At 42.5% G+C, this 14,008-nt stretch overlaps 10 protein-coding genes across 10 annotated transcripts; 4 read left to right on the top strand and 6 right to left on the bottom strand.

The window, feature by feature from the left end:
* Positions 1-39: 39 nt before the first annotated feature.
* LOC119561428 (histone H1-like) lies at positions 40-1,140 on the bottom strand. Its single transcript, XM_037875082.1, has 2 exons — positions 256-1,140; positions 40-198 (listed from the first exon to the last, which is right to left on the bottom strand). The coding sequence occupies exon 1, from the start codon at positions 1,118-1,120 to the stop codon at positions 368-370; it is 753 nt and encodes a 250-aa protein (XP_037731010.1). The 5' UTR covers positions 1,121-1,140; the 3' UTR covers positions 40-198; positions 256-367.
* Positions 1,141-2,335: 1,195 nt separating this feature from the next.
* LOC119561443 (histone H3) lies at positions 2,336-3,029 on the bottom strand. The gene has a single exon (XM_037875096.1). The coding sequence runs from the start codon at positions 3,004-3,006 to the stop codon at positions 2,596-2,598; it is 411 nt and encodes a 136-aa protein (XP_037731024.1). The 5' UTR covers positions 3,007-3,029; the 3' UTR covers positions 2,336-2,595.
* Positions 3,030-3,974: 945 nt separating this feature from the next.
* Positions 3,975-4,478, bottom strand: LOC119561457 (histone H2A). Its single transcript, XM_037875110.1, has one exon. The coding sequence runs from the start codon at positions 4,419-4,421 to the stop codon at positions 4,047-4,049; it is 375 nt and encodes a 124-aa protein (XP_037731038.1). The 5' UTR covers positions 4,422-4,478; the 3' UTR covers positions 3,975-4,046.
* Positions 4,479-4,480: 2 nt separating this feature from the next.
* LOC119561470 (histone H2B) lies at positions 4,481-5,097 on the top strand. The gene has a single exon (XM_037875123.1). The coding sequence runs from the start codon at positions 4,619-4,621 to the stop codon at positions 4,988-4,990; it is 372 nt and encodes a 123-aa protein (XP_037731051.1). The 5' UTR covers positions 4,481-4,618; the 3' UTR covers positions 4,991-5,097.
* Positions 5,098-5,150: 53 nt separating this feature from the next.
* On the bottom strand, positions 5,151-6,247 carry LOC119561431 (histone H1-like). The gene has a single exon (XM_037875085.1). The coding sequence runs from the start codon at positions 6,225-6,227 to the stop codon at positions 5,475-5,477; it is 753 nt and encodes a 250-aa protein (XP_037731013.1). The 5' UTR covers positions 6,228-6,247; the 3' UTR covers positions 5,151-5,474.
* Positions 6,248-8,359: 2,112 nt separating this feature from the next.
* Positions 8,360-8,760, top strand: LOC119561421 (histone H4). The gene has a single exon (XM_037875077.1). It carries the CDS (start codon positions 8,397-8,399, stop codon positions 8,706-8,708), a length of 312 nt encoding a protein of 103 aa, XP_037731005.1. The 5' UTR covers positions 8,360-8,396; the 3' UTR covers positions 8,709-8,760.
* A 318-nt stretch (positions 8,761-9,078) lies between these two features.
* Positions 9,079-9,583, bottom strand: LOC119561412 (histone H2A). Its single transcript, XM_037875066.1, has one exon. It carries the CDS (start codon positions 9,526-9,528, stop codon positions 9,154-9,156), a length of 375 nt encoding a protein of 124 aa, XP_037730994.1. The 5' UTR covers positions 9,529-9,583; the 3' UTR covers positions 9,079-9,153.
* Positions 9,584-9,698: 115 nt separating this feature from the next.
* Positions 9,699-10,153, top strand: LOC119561418 (histone H2B). Its single transcript, XM_037875073.1, has one exon. It carries the CDS (start codon positions 9,726-9,728, stop codon positions 10,095-10,097), a length of 372 nt encoding a protein of 123 aa, XP_037731001.1. The 5' UTR covers positions 9,699-9,725; the 3' UTR covers positions 10,098-10,153.
* A 60-nt stretch (positions 10,154-10,213) lies between these two features.
* On the bottom strand, positions 10,214-11,359 carry LOC119561407 (histone H1-like). The gene has a single exon (XM_037875062.1). It carries the CDS (start codon positions 11,357-11,359, stop codon positions 10,583-10,585), a length of 777 nt encoding a protein of 258 aa, XP_037730990.1. The 3' UTR covers positions 10,214-10,582.
* A 2,126-nt stretch (positions 11,360-13,485) lies between these two features.
* On the top strand, positions 13,486-13,890 carry LOC119561419 (histone H4). Its single transcript, XM_037875075.1, has one exon. The coding sequence runs from the start codon at positions 13,527-13,529 to the stop codon at positions 13,836-13,838; it is 312 nt and encodes a 103-aa protein (XP_037731003.1). The 5' UTR covers positions 13,486-13,526; the 3' UTR covers positions 13,839-13,890.
* Positions 13,891-14,008: the final 118 nt, after the last annotated feature.

Below are 14,008 nucleotides of genomic sequence, written 5' to 3'. Positions count from 1 at the left end.
TAAGTTCAATTTGTGTTTTTTTTCTGAAGAACTTATTCTGGAGCTTTATAGTATAGTTATTAAATCATGAACATCGATTGATAACGAGTTTCTGCAAAAAGTGGCGAGGAACATTCTTTGACTTGCATTTTAAGATACTCTGGTACAGCTGCTGAAATCAATGCGGCCACACTTCTTTAAAAAAAAAATGCTAACGGCCTAACAAAATAATTGGATAAGTAAAATGTACAAAGTTTTAAATTGAAAGTATCTTTCTCTTGTTAACGAACGTTGTAGCCCTGAAAAGGGCTTGTTTAAACTAATTTCAGATATCGAAATCTAAAATAGCGATTGCGAGCAGGTACCAGGTACTGTACTTTTGCTCAATTTACTTCTTGGCAGCCGTAGTCTTGGCTTTCGGCTTTTTAGCGGTAGCAGGAGCAGCTGCTTTTTTCACCGCCTTTTTGGGCTTAGCAGACGCCGCTGGCTTGGCCTTTGGTGCTTTCGCCGCCTTTGGCTTCGCTGCGATCGACTTGGCCTTCGCTGCTGTTGGCTTCGCCTTTACGGTTCCAGTTTTCTTGGCATCCTTGGCCTTTGCCTTTTCGGTTTTCTTCTTCTCTGCGGTCTTTTTGGTGGTAACAGCCTTCTTAGCCTTGGGCTTCTTCTCGTCAGCTCCGGCGGCAGCTTTCTTGGCGGTGGATCCGGTCTTCTTGACGGCTACCTTCTTGCTTTTCACCTTCTTCTCAGCAGACGCAGGCTTCGGCTTCGGATCCTTCTTGGCGGAGGCCGACAGTTTAAATGAGCCAGACGCCCCTTTTCCCTTGGTTTGGATCAGCTTTCCATTGACCACGGCGGATTTCAAGTATTTCTTGATGAATGGAGCCAGCTTCTGGGCATCGCATTTATAGGTGGCAGTGATGTATTTCTTAATTGCCAGAAGCGATGAGCCGCCACGTTCCTTCAAATTCTTGATGGATGCGTCCACCATTTGTTGAGTTGGCGGATGCGATGGCGGGGCAGCAGCCCTTTTCACCTTTGGGGCAGCGGATCCAGATGCCTTCTTGGTGGCCACCTTCTTCTCAACTGACACTGACGGGGCAGCCACTGGGGAAGCGGACGTTGCAACTGCAGAATCAGACATTTTTCTTCACTAAAATACACTTTTTCGTATAGAAAATGGGCTGCGCGCTTATTACCAACCTCCTTCGTTCGGATGAGAATCGAGGAGGAGAGCACTTTAACTGTGCGCCTGGCATCAGGCATTTGCTCTGCTATTATTTGTTTGAAGTGCAAACATATTTTCTTATTTTTAGTGCTTAAGATTCTAAAACTTAACAATCTTTTTATTGTTTTACATTCTTAAATGATCTATTAAGCAGGTAATGTTTTCAAAATGTAAGTATCTTGTTTTTGCGACCTTTTATTGCCTTATCAACTTCAACATAGACATTCGTAACATGAGCAATTTTCTTAAAAACCCATTTTAAAATATGATATCTTAAAAATATTTTGTAACTTGCTAATGAAAAAATAAATTTGAACCTTTTACTTAAATAAGTACTACAATTATATTTACTTATCATTAGTTTAGGTATTTTATTACTTGTTCCAAGTTGTCCCTTGGCTACGTACGAAGTTGGCTATCAAGCTACATTCGGCAATGGTTTTCTGACTGTTAAAAATATAAATCTTTTAAAATATTGTATTTATTCGATGTTTTCTTAGATATATCATGTCTTTGCTCAAGACAGTACAGCATTGGATGCATGTTTATAAGCAGTTTTTACAAAATTTGCTAATATGTGTTTCATGTATGAATCCCATTGAGGCCGCACTCAAGTTAACATTAAAGAAAAAAATCTAAAAAATATACTTAATAATATTTTTCTTGTTTTTTATAAAGCATTATGCATTCATTAACGCATATGATTTATTTTCAGATAGCGTTTAAAAGTTTTTCGATTTTTTGTTGATGCTTGAATGTCTAATGTTGATCGTGGTTGTCCCACATAACCCTCCCTTTCTAAAAACATGCCGACATTTATAACGAAAATTTTTGAAAAACGTGATAATACCAAAAGTACAATCAAATTGAATCTAATCTATTAAATAAATCTAATATTACAAAAAACGATATATAAATTCAGGAATATATATACCTATAAGCAGTTTTTTTTGTGTCCCATATAAAAATATCGTGGAGGTTGCACTTAACATTAAAAAGAAAATATAAAAAATGTATTTTTAAATCTGTTTATGTTTTATTAAGCAAATAGATTCACAAGCCTAGCTAATTTTTGTTCATCTCGCATGTAATATTTTTTAGTTTTTTTCTGATGCTTGAAAGTGACCATCCCTGCCGCATAGCAGCTCCATCGCATTAAAAACCCCACCCAATCCAATATTTATTGATTTTATCAATTCTAATTTCTATCAAATCACAAAAAGTTACATACAATTATTAACTCCACTTACGAAGGAACGAGTCGAAAAGTTTTTTTTTTATTTTAACGTTGAAGCCTGCAGATAAAAATTTGTATCTCATTGACTGTAATTTGTGGTCCTGAAAAGGACCGATTTGTACAAAGTATGTTAGCGCATTGGCAGCACGCACACTTAAGCACGCTCGCCGCGAATGCGACGGGCCAACTGGATGTCTTTGGGCATGATGGTGACACGCTTGGCATGAATGGCGCACAAGTTGGTATCTTCAAAGAGGCCAACCAGATAGGCCTCGCTAGCTTCCTGCAGAGCCATCACTGCCGAGCTCTGGAATCGCAGGTCAGTCTTGAAGTCCTGAGCGATTTCACGCACCAGACGCTGGAAAGGCAGCTTGCGGATCAGGAGCTCGGTACTCTTCTGGTATCGACGGATCTCACGCAGGGCAACAGTTCCAGGGCGATACCGATGGGGCTTCTTCACGCCTCCGGTGGCTGGTGCGCTCTTGCGAGCGGCCTTAGTAGCCAGTTGTTTGCGTGGCGCCTTGCCACCAGTCGATTTCCGAGCGGTTTGCTTGGTACGGGCCATTTTCGAGTTCACGTTCACTTCACGTTTCAAAACACAATAAACGATAGCTGCATTTGCTACCTACTTATATAGCAAAACGAGGAGGGTTGAAAAGAGAGGGAAGCAGAGGCCATCTCACTTGTCGAGCAGAGAGCGGTGAGCGAAGAGCGGGACGCACATATCGTTCGGACTCGCTCGTGTTTCTGGGGTTTTAGGTATAAATAAGAGTGCGTCGAAAATCAGGAATTAGTTCTTCAGTGACTTTCGTTTCGTGCAGTGTGTTAACAGTAGAAAATAGTGAAATATGACTGGTCGCGGTAAAGGAGGCAAAGGCTTGGGAAAAGGAGGCGCCAAGCGTCATCGCAAAGTGCTGCGGGATAACATCCAGGGTATCACTAAGCCAGCAATCCGCCGTTTGGCTCGTCGCGGCGGTGTGAAGCGCATCTCGGGACTCATTTACGAGGAAACACGTGGCGTTCTGAAGGTGTTCTTGGAGAACGTTATCCGCGATGCCGTCACCTACACCGAACACGCCAAGAGGAAGACTGTCACAGCCATGGATGTTGTGTACGCTCTGAAGAGGCAAGGCCGCACCCTGTACGGCTTCGGCGGTTAAAAAACTAGTACAGCTTGTACTTCATTCAGCAATCGGTCCTTTTCAGGACCACCATTCAAATTTTCGAAGGAGACAAATTTTCAAATAATTTTTTGATTTATTGGCATACTGACCGGGAACTCGAAAGTTGATACTGCATATACATATTGCATTGAACCAAAATTAAATTTCAAATGGGTATGGGTTCAGGTATGTATTTTGTAGAGGCTGTACCGCTTGCAGATACAGCATTAACGGAAATGCGTCTTTTTGGCGACGAACTTCTTAGAACATTCCAGATCTTATTTCTGACCAAGTGCTATTCAACGACATTTCTTGTTTTAATGATATAATATACGTATTGGAAAATCTTCACTTCTTTGGTAAAAACTTGGTCGTCCTGAAAAGGACGGTTGGGTTTTATTTTTTATGTACAAGTATGTAGTAGGCTCCGCATTTAAAACGTTTAAGCCTTCTTCTCGGTCTTCTTGGGCAACAGAACAGCCTGGATGTTGGGTAACACTCCACCCTGGGCAATGGTGACGCCGGAGAGTAGTTTGTTCAACTCCTCGTCGTTGCGGATGGCCAGCTGCAGATGACGAGGAATAATCCTAGTCTTCTTGTTGTCACGAGCAGCATTGCCAGCCAATTCGAGAACCTCAGCGGCCAGATATTCCATCACAGCAGCCAGGTAAACTGGAGCGCCGGCCCCAACTCGCTCGGCATAGTTGCCCTTGCGGAGCAAACGGTGAATACGGCCCACTGGGAACTGAAGACCGGCACGGTTAGAGCGGGACTTTGCCTTTCCCTTCACTTTGCCACCTTTTCCACGACCAGACATTTTTCTTTACGAGTATTTCACTTAGTTCACTTTACACACTGAAAACGAATGCTCGACGAGCCCCGGGTAGCCACATATTTATACTTTTGCGTCTGCCTGCGCGTTCATTTAGGGGTGGGTGCCTTAGACCTGAAAACATTGCTCGAAAAAAAGTATAAAGCTGAACGCGCTTTGTGAAATCATAAGTGAAGTGAATAATGCCGCCGAAAACTAGTGGAAAGGCAGCCAAGAAGGCTGGCAAAGCCCAGAAGAACATCACCAAGACCGATAAGAAGAAGAAGCGCAAGAGGAAGGAGAGCTACGCCATCTACATTTACAAGGTCCTGAAGCAGGTCCACCCTGACACCGGCATTTCGTCGAAGGCAATGAGCATCATGAACAGCTTTGTGAATGATATCTTCGAGCGCATTGCTGCCGAGGCGTCTCGTCTGGCTCACTACAACAAGCGCTCGACCATAACCAGTCGGGAGATCCAAACGGCTGTTCGCCTGCTCCTGCCCGGAGAGTTGGCCAAGCACGCCGTCAGTGAGGGAACCAAGGCTGTCACCAAGTACACCAGCTCCAAGTAATTTTCTCTTGCTGCGTATGGGCAGAAAGATCCAAAACGGCCCTTTTCAGGGCCACAACACATTTTACCAAAGAAACTACATTTTCAATATACCATTTGCCAATCAAATTCGTGATATAAGTTCAATTTGTGTTTTTTTTCTGAAGAACTTATTCTGGAGCTTTATAGTATAGTTATTAAATCATGAACATCGATTGATAACGAGTTTCTGCAAAAAGTGGCGAGGAACATTCTTTGACTTGCATTTTAAGATACTCTGGTACAGCTGCTGAAATCAATGCGGCCACACTTCTTTAAAAAAAAAAATGCTAACGGCCTAACAAAATAATTGGATAAGTAAAATGTACAAAGTTTTAAATTGAAAGTATCTTTCTCTTGTTAACGAACGTTGTAGCCCTGAAAAGGGCTTGTTTAAACTAATTTCAGATATCGAAATCTAAAATAGCGATTGCGAGCAGGTACCAGGTACTGTACTTTTGCTCAATTTACTTCTTGGCAGCCGTAGTCTTGGCTTTCGGCTTTTTAGCGGTAGCAGGAGCAGCTGCTTTTTTCACCGCCTTTTTGGGCTTAGCAGACGCCGCTGGCTTGGCCTTTGGTGCTTTCGCCGCCTTTGGCTTCGCTGCGATCGACTTGGCCTTCGCTGCTGTTGGCTTCGCCTTTACGGTTCCAGTTTTCTTGGCATCCTTGGCCTTTGCCTTTTCGGTTTTCTTCTTCTCTGCGGTCTTTTTGGTGGTAACAGCCTTCTTAGCCTTGGGCTTCTTCTCGTCAGCTCCGGCGGCAGCTTTCTTGGCGGTGGATCCGGTCTTCTTGACGGCTACCTTCTTGCTTTTCACCTTCTTCTCAGCAGACGCAGGCTTCGGCTTCGGATCCTTCTTGGCGGAGGCCGACAGTTTAAATGAGCCAGACGCCCCTTTTCCCTTGGTTTGGATCAGCTTTCCATTGACCACGGCGGATTTCAAGTATTTCTTGATGAATGGAGCCAGCTTCTGGGCATCGCATTTATAGGTGGCAGTGATGTATTTCTTAATTGCCAGAAGCGATGAGCCGCCACGTTCCTTCAAATTCTTGATGGATGCGTCCACCATTTGTTGAGTTGGCGGATGCGATGGCGGGGCAGCAGCCCTTTTCACCTTTGGGGCAGCGGATCCAGATGCCTTCTTGGTGGCCACCTTCTTCTCAACTGACACTGACGGGGCAGCCACTGGGGAAGCGGACGTTGCAACTGCAGAATCAGACATTTTTCTTCACTAAAATACACTTTTTCGTATAGAAAATGGGCTGCGCGCTTATTACCAACCTCCTTCGTTCGGATGAGAATCGAGGAGGAGAGCACTTTAACTGTGCGCCTGGCATCAGGCATTTGCTCTGCTATTATTTGTTTGAAGTGCAAACATATTTTCTTATTTTTAGTGCTTAAGATTCTAAAACTTAACAATCTTTTTATTGTTTTACATTCTTAAATGATCTATTAAGCAGGTAATGTTTTCAAAATGTAAGTATCTTGTTTTTGCGACCTTTTATTGCCTTATCAACTTCAACATAGACATTCGTAACATGAGCAATTTTCTTAAAAACCCATTTTAAAATATGATATCTTAAAAATATTTTGTAACTTGCTAATGAAAAAATAAATTTGAACCTTTTACTTAAATAAGTACTACAATTATATTTACTTATCATTAGTTTAGGTATTTTATTACTTGTTCCAAGTTGTCCCTTGGCTACGTACGAAGTTGGCTATCAAGCTACATTCGGCAATGGTTTTCTGACTGTTAAAAATATAAATCTTTTAAAATATTGTATTTATTCGATGTTTTCTTAGATATATCATGTCTTTGCTCAAGACAGTACAGCATTGGATGCATGTTTATAAGCAGTTTTTACAAAATTTGCTAATATGTGTTTCATGTATGAATCCCATTGAGGCCGCACTCAAGTTAACATTAAAGAAAAAAATCTAAAAAATATACTTAATAATATTTTTCTTGTTTTTTATAAAGCATTATGCATTCATTAACGCATATGATTTATTTTCAGATAGCGTTTAAAAGTTTTTCGATTTTTTGTTGATGCTTGAATGTCTAATGTTGATCGTGGTTGTCCCACATAACCCTCCCTTTCTAAAAACATGCCGACATTTATAACGAAAATTTTTGAAAAACGTGATAATACCAAAAGTACAATCAAATTGAATCTAATCTATTAAATAAATCTAATATTACAAAAAACGATATATAAATTCAGGAATATATATACCTATAAGCAGTTTTTTTTGTGTCCCATATAAAAATATCGTGGAGGTTGCACTTAACATTAAAAAGAAAATATAAAAAATGTATTTTTAAATCTGTTTATGTTTTATTAAGCAAATAGATTCACAAGCCTAGCTAATTTTTGTTCATCTCGCATGTAATATTTTTTAGTTTTTTTCTGATGCTTGAAAGTGACCATCCCTGCCGCATAGCAGCTCCATCGCATTAAAAACCCCACCCAATCCAATATTTATTGATTTTATCAATTCTAATTTCTATCAAATCACAAAAAGTTACATACAATTATTAACTCCACTTACGAAGGAACGAGTCGAAAAGTTTTTTTTTTATTTTAACGTTGAAGCCTGCAGATAAAAATTTGTATCTCATTGACTGTAATTTGTGGTCCTGAAAAGGACCGATTTGTACAAAGTATGTTAGCGCATTGGCAGCACGCACACTTAAGCACGCTCGCCGCGAATGCGACGGGCCAACTGGATGTCTTTGGGCATGATGGTGACACGCTTGGCATGAATGGCGCACAAGTTGGTATCTTCAAAGAGGCCAACCAGATAGGCCTCGCTAGCTTCCTGCAGAGCCATCACTGCCGAGCTCTGGAATCGCAGGTCAGTCTTGAAGTCCTGAGCGATTTCACGCACCAGACGCTGGAAAGGCAGCTTGCGGATCAGGAGCTCGGTACTCTTCTGGTATCGACGGATCTCACGCAGGGCAACAGTTCCAGGGCGATACCGATGGGGCTTCTTCACGCCTCCGGTGGCTGGTGCGCTCTTGCGAGCGGCCTTAGTAGCCAGTTGTTTGCGTGGCGCCTTGCCACCAGTCGATTTCCGAGCGGTTTGCTTGGTACGGGCCATTTTCGAGTTCACGTTCACTTCACGTTTCAAAACACAATAAACGATAGCTGCATTTGCTACCTACTTATATAGCAAAACGAGGAGGGTTGAAAAGAGAGGGAAGCAGAGGCCATCTCACTTGTCGAGCAGAGAGCGGTGAGCGAAGAGCGGGACGCACATATCGTTCGGACTCGCTCGTGTTTCTGGGGTTTTAGGTATAAATAAGAGTGCGTCGAAAATCAGGAATTAGTTCTTCAGTGACTTTCGTTTCGTGCAGTGTGTTAACAGTAGAAAATAGTGAAATATGACTGGTCGCGGTAAAGGAGGCAAAGGCTTGGGAAAAGGAGGCGCCAAGCGTCATCGCAAAGTGCTGCGGGATAACATCCAGGGTATCACTAAGCCAGCAATCCGCCGTTTGGCTCGTCGCGGCGGTGTGAAGCGCATCTCGGGACTCATTTACGAGGAAACACGTGGCGTTCTGAAGGTGTTCTTGGAGAACGTTATCCGCGATGCCGTCACCTACACCGAACACGCCAAGAGGAAGACTGTCACAGCCATGGATGTTGTGTACGCTCTGAAGAGGCAAGGCCGCACCCTGTACGGCTTCGGCGGTTAAAAAACTAGTACAGCTTGTACTTCATTCAGCAATCGGTCCTTTTCAGGACCACCATTCAAATTTTCGAAGGAGACAAATTTTCAAATAATTTTTTGATTTATTGGCATACTGACCGGGAACTCGAAAGTTGATACTGCATATACATATTGCATTGAACCAAAATTAAATTTCAAATGGGTATGGGTTCAGGTATGTATTTTGTAGAGGCTGTACCGCTTGCAGATACAGCATTAACGGAAATGCGTCTTTTTGGCGACGAACTTCTTAGAACATTCCAGATCTTATTTCTGACCAAGTGCTATTCAACGACATTTCTTGTTTTAATGATATAATATACGTATTGAAAAATCTTCACTTCTTTGGTAAAAACTTGGTCGTCCTGAAAAGGACGGTTGGGTTTTATTTTTTATGTACAAGTATGTAGTAGGCTCCGCATTTAAAACGTTTAAGCCTTCTTCTCGGTCTTCTTGGGCAACAGAACAGCCTGGATGTTGGGCAACACTCCACCCTGGGCAATGGTGACGCCGGAGAGTAGTTTGTTCAACTCCTCGTCGTTGCGGATGGCCAGCTGCAGATGACGAGGAATAATCCTAGTCTTCTTGTTGTCACGAGCAGCATTGCCAGCCAATTCGAGAACCTCAGCGGCCAGATATTCCATCACAGCAGCCAGGTAAACTGGAGCGCCGGCCCCAACTCGCTCGGCATAGTTGCCCTTGCGGAGCAAACGGTGAATACGGCCCACTGGGAACTGAAGACCGGCACGGTTAGAGCGGGACTTTGCCTTTCCCTTCACTTTGCCACCTTTTCCACGACCAGACATTTTTCTTTACGAGTATTTCACTTAGTTCACTTTACACACTGAAAACGAATGCTCGACGAGCCCCGGGTAGCCACATATTTATACTTTTGCGTCTGCCTGCGCGTTCATTTAGGGGTGGGTGCCTTAGACCTGAAAACATTGCTCGAAAAAAAGTATAAAGCTGAACGCGCTTTGTGAAATCATAAGTGAAGTGAATAATGCCGCCGAAAACTAGTGGAAAGGCAGCCAAGAAGGCTGGCAAAGCCCAGAAGAACATCACCAAGACCGATAAGAAGAAGAAGCGCAAGAGGAAGGAGAGCTACGCCATCTACATTTACAAGGTCCTGAAGCAGGTCCACCCTGACACCGGCATTTCGTCGAAGGCAATGAGCATCATGAACAGCTTTGTGAATGATATCTTCGAGCGCATTGCTGCCGAGGCGTCTCGTCTGGCTCACTACAACAAGCGCTCGACCATAACCAGTCGGGAGATCCAAACGGCTGTTCGCCTGCTCCTGCCCGGAGAGTTGGCCAAGCACGCCGTCAGTGAGGGAACCAAGGCTGTCACCAAGTACACCAGCTCCAAGTAATTTTCTCTTGCTGCGTATGGGCAGAAAGATCCAAAACGGCCCTTTTCAGGGCCACAACACATTTTACCAAAGAAACTACATTTTCAATATACCATTTGCCAATCAAATTCGTGATATAAGTTCAATTTGTGTTTTTTTTTCTGAAGAACTTATTCTGGAGCTTTATAGTATAGTTATTAAATCATGAACATCGATTGATAACGAGTTTCTGCAAAAAGTGGCGAGGAACATTCTTTGACTTGCATTTTAAGATACTCTGGTACAGCTGCTGAAATCAATGCGGCCACACTTCTTTAAAAAAAAAAATGCTAACGGCCTAACAAAATAATTGGATAAGTAAAATGTACAAAGTTTTAAATTGAAAGTATCTTTCTCTTGTTAACGAACGTTGTAGCCCTGAAAAGGGCTTGTTTAAACTAATTTCAGATATCGAAATCTAAAATAGCGATTGCGAGCAGGTACCAGGTACTGTACTTTTGCACAATTTACTTCTTGGCAGCCGTAGTCTTGGCTTTCGGCTTTTTAGCGGTAGCAGGAGCAGCTGCTTTTTTCACCGCCTTTTTGGGCTTAGCAGACGCCGCTGGCTTGGCCTTTGGTGCTTTCGCCGCCTTTGGCTTCGCTGCGATCGACTTGGCCTTCGCTGCTGTTGGCTTCGCCTTTACGGTTCCAGTTTTCTTGGCATCCTTGGCCCTTGCCTTTTCGGTTTTCTTCTTCTCTACGGTCTTTTTGGTGGTAACAGCCTTCTTAGCCTTGGGCTTCTTCTCGTCAGCTCCGGCGGCAGCTTTCTTGGCGGTGGATCCGGTCTTCTTGACGGCTACCTTCTTGCTTTTCACCTTCTTCTCAGCAGACGCAGGCTTCGGCTTCGGATCCTTCTTGGCGGAGGCCGACAGTTTAAATGAGCCAGACGCCCCTTTTCCCTTGGTTTGGATCAGCTTTCCATTGACCACGGCGGATTTCAAGTATTTCTTGATGAATGGAGCCAGCTTCTGGGCATCGCATTTATAGGTGGCAGTGATGTATTTCTTAATTGCCAGAAGCGATGAGCCGCCACGTTCCTTCAAATTCTTGATGGATGCGTCCACCATTTGTTGAGTTGGCGGATGCGATGGCGGGGCAGCAGCCCTTTTCACCTTTGGGGCAGCGGATCCAGATGCCTTCTTGGTGGCCACCTTCTTCTCAACTGACACTGACGGGGCAGCCACTGGGGAAGCGGACGGGGCAGCCACTGGGGAAGCGGACGTTGCAACTGCAGAATCAGACATTTTTCTTCACTAAAATACACTTTTTCGTATAGAAAATGGGCCGCGCGCTTATTACCAACCTCCTTCGTTCGGATGAGAATCGAGGAGGAGAGCACTTTAACTGTGCGCCTGGCATCAGGCATTTGCTCTGCTATTATTTGTTTGAAGTGCAAACATATTTTCTTATTTTTAGTGCTTAAGATTCTAAAACTTAACAATCTTTTTATTGTTTTACATTCTTAAATGATCTATTAAGCAGGTAATGTTTTCAAAATGTAAGTATCTTGTTTTTGCGACCTTTTATTGCCTTATCAACTTCAACATAGACATTCGTAACATGAGCAATTTTCTTAAAAACCCATTTTAAAATATGATATCTTAAAAATATTTTGTAACTTGCTAATGAAAAAATAAATTTGAACCTTTTACTTAAATAAGTACTACAATTATATTTACTTATCATTAGTTTAGGTATTTTATTACTTGTTCCAAGTTGTCCCTTGGCTACGTACGAAGTTGGCTATCAAGCTACATTCGGCAATGGTTTTCTGACTGTTAAAAATATAAATCTTTTAAAATATTGTATTTATTCGATGTTTTCTTAGATATATCATGTCTTTGCTCAAGACAGTACAGCATTGGATGCATGTTTATGAGCAGTTTTTACAAAATTTGCTAATATGTGTTTCATGTATGAATCCCATTGAGGCCGCACTCAAGTTAACATTAAAGAAAAAAATCTAAAAAATATACTTAATAATATTTTTCTTGTTTTTTATAAAGCATTATGCATTCATTAACGCATATGATTTATTTTCAGATAGCGTTTAAAAGTTTTTCGATTTTTGTTGATGCTTGAATGTCTAATGTTGATCGTGGTTGTCCCACATAACCCTCCCTTTCTAAAAACATGCCGACATTTATAACGAAAATTTTTGAAAAACGTGATAATACCAAAAGTACAATCAAATTGAATCTAATCTATTAAATAAATCTAATATTACAAAAAACGATATATAAATTCAGGAATATATATACCTATAAGCAGTTTTTTTTGTGTCCCATATAAAAATATCGTGGAGGTTGCACTTAACATTAAAAAGAAAATATAAAAAATGTATTTTTAAATCTGTTTATGTTTTATTAAGCAAATAGATTCACAAGCCTAGCTAATTTTTGTTCATCTCGCATGTAATATTTTTTAGTTTTTTTCTGATGCTTGAAAGTGACCATCCCTGCCGCATAGCAGCTCCATCGCATTAAAAACCCCACCCAATCCAATATTTATTGATTTTATCAATTCTAATTTCTATCAAATCACAAAAAGTTACATACAATTATTAACTCCACTTACGAAGGAACGAGTCGAAAAGTTTTTTTTTATTTTAACGTTGAAGCCTGCAGATAAAAATTTGTATCTCATTGACTGTAATTTGTGGTCCTGAAAAGGACCGATTTGTACAAAGTATGTTAGCGCATTGGCAGCACGCACACTTAAGCACGCTCGCCGCGAATGCGACGGGCCAACTGGATGTCTTTGGGCATGATGGTGACACGCTTGGCATGAATGGCGCACAAGTTGGTATCTTCAAAGAGGCCAACCAGATAGGCCTCGCTAGCTTCCTGCAGAGCCATCACTGCCGAGCTCTGGAATCGCAGGTCAGTCTTGAAGTCCTGAGCGATTTCACGCACCAGACGCTGGAAAGGCAGCTTGCGGATCAGGAGCTCGGTACTCTTCTGGTATCGACGGATCTCACGCAGGGCAACAGTTCCAGGGCGATACCGATGGGGCTTCTTCACGCCTCCGGTGGCTGGTGCGCTCTTGCGAGCGGCCTTAGTAGCCAGTTGTTTGCGTGGCGCCTTGCCACCAGTCGATTTCCGAGCGGTTTGCTTGGTACGGGCCATTTTCGAGTTCACGTTCACTTCACGTTTCAAAACACAATAAACGATAGCTGCATTTGCTACCTACTTATATAGCAAAACGAGGAGGGTTGAAAAGAGAGGGAAGCAGAGGCCATCTCACTTGTCGAGCAGAGAGCGGTGAGCGAAGAGCGGGACGCACATATCGTTCGGACTCGCTCGTGTTTCTGGGGTTTTAGGTATAAATAAGAGTGCGTCGAAAATCAGGAATTAGTTCTTCAGTGACTTTCGTTTCGTGCAGTGTGTTAACAGTAGAAAATAGTGAAATATGACTGGTCGCGGTAAAGGAGGCAAAGGCTTGGGAAAAGGAGGCGCCAAGCGTCATCGCAAAGTGCTGCGAGATAACATCCAGGGTATCACTAAGCCAGCAATCCGCCGTTTGGCTCGTCGCGGCGGTGTGAAGCGCATCTCGGGACTCATTTACGAGGAAACACGTGGCGTTCTGAAGGTGTTCTTGGAGAACGTTATCCGCGATGCCGTCACCTACACCGAACACGCCAAGAGGAAGACTGTCACAGCCATGGATGTTGTGTACGCTCTGAAGAGGCAAGGCCGCACCCTGTACGGCTTCGGCGGTTAAAAAACTAGTACAGCTTGTACTTCATTCAGCAATCGGTCCTTTTCAGGACCACCATTCAAATTTTCGAAGGAGACAAATTTTCAAATAATTTTTTGATTTATTGGCATACTGACCGGGAACTCGAAAGTTGATACTGCATATACATATTGCATTGAACCAAAATTAAATTT

Source organism: Drosophila subpulchrella, unplaced genomic scaffold (assembly GCF_014743375.2).
Source record: "Drosophila subpulchrella strain 33 F10 #4 breed RU33 unplaced genomic scaffold, RU_Dsub_v1.1 Primary Assembly Seq357, whole genome shotgun sequence".
Classification (NCBI taxonomy): domain Eukaryota; kingdom Metazoa; phylum Arthropoda; class Insecta; order Diptera; family Drosophilidae; genus Drosophila; species Drosophila subpulchrella.
Note: the sequence above shows the minus strand (reverse complement) of the source record. Positions and strands in the feature narration are given on the sequence as shown.

Bases quoted from the DNA above. Each gene is read 5' to 3' on its own strand.
- LOC119561418 (XM_037875073.1), top strand. From the start codon at position 9,726: ATGCCGCCGAAAACTAGTGGAAAGGCAGCCAAGAAGGCTGGCAAAGCC.
- LOC119561470 (XM_037875123.1), top strand. From the start codon at position 4,619: ATGCCGCCGAAAACTAGTGGAAAGGCAGCCAAGAAGGCTGGCAAAGCC.
- LOC119561457 (XM_037875110.1), bottom strand. From the start codon at position 4,421: ATGTCTGGTCGTGGAAAAGGTGGCAAAGTGAAGGGAAAGGCAAAGTCC.
- LOC119561407 (XM_037875062.1), bottom strand. From the start codon at position 11,359: ATGTCTGATTCTGCAGTTGCAACGTCCGCTTCCCCAGTGGCTGCCCCG.
- LOC119561412 (XM_037875066.1), bottom strand. From the start codon at position 9,528: ATGTCTGGTCGTGGAAAAGGTGGCAAAGTGAAGGGAAAGGCAAAGTCC.
- LOC119561443 (XM_037875096.1), bottom strand. From the start codon at position 3,006: ATGGCCCGTACCAAGCAAACCGCTCGGAAATCGACTGGTGGCAAGGCG.
- LOC119561428 (XM_037875082.1), bottom strand. From the start codon at position 1,120: ATGTCTGATTCTGCAGTTGCAACGTCCGCTTCCCCAGTGGCTGCCCCG.
- LOC119561421 (XM_037875077.1), top strand. From the start codon at position 8,397: ATGACTGGTCGCGGTAAAGGAGGCAAAGGCTTGGGAAAAGGAGGCGCC.
- LOC119561419 (XM_037875075.1), top strand. From the start codon at position 13,527: ATGACTGGTCGCGGTAAAGGAGGCAAAGGCTTGGGAAAAGGAGGCGCC.
- LOC119561431 (XM_037875085.1), bottom strand. From the start codon at position 6,227: ATGTCTGATTCTGCAGTTGCAACGTCCGCTTCCCCAGTGGCTGCCCCG.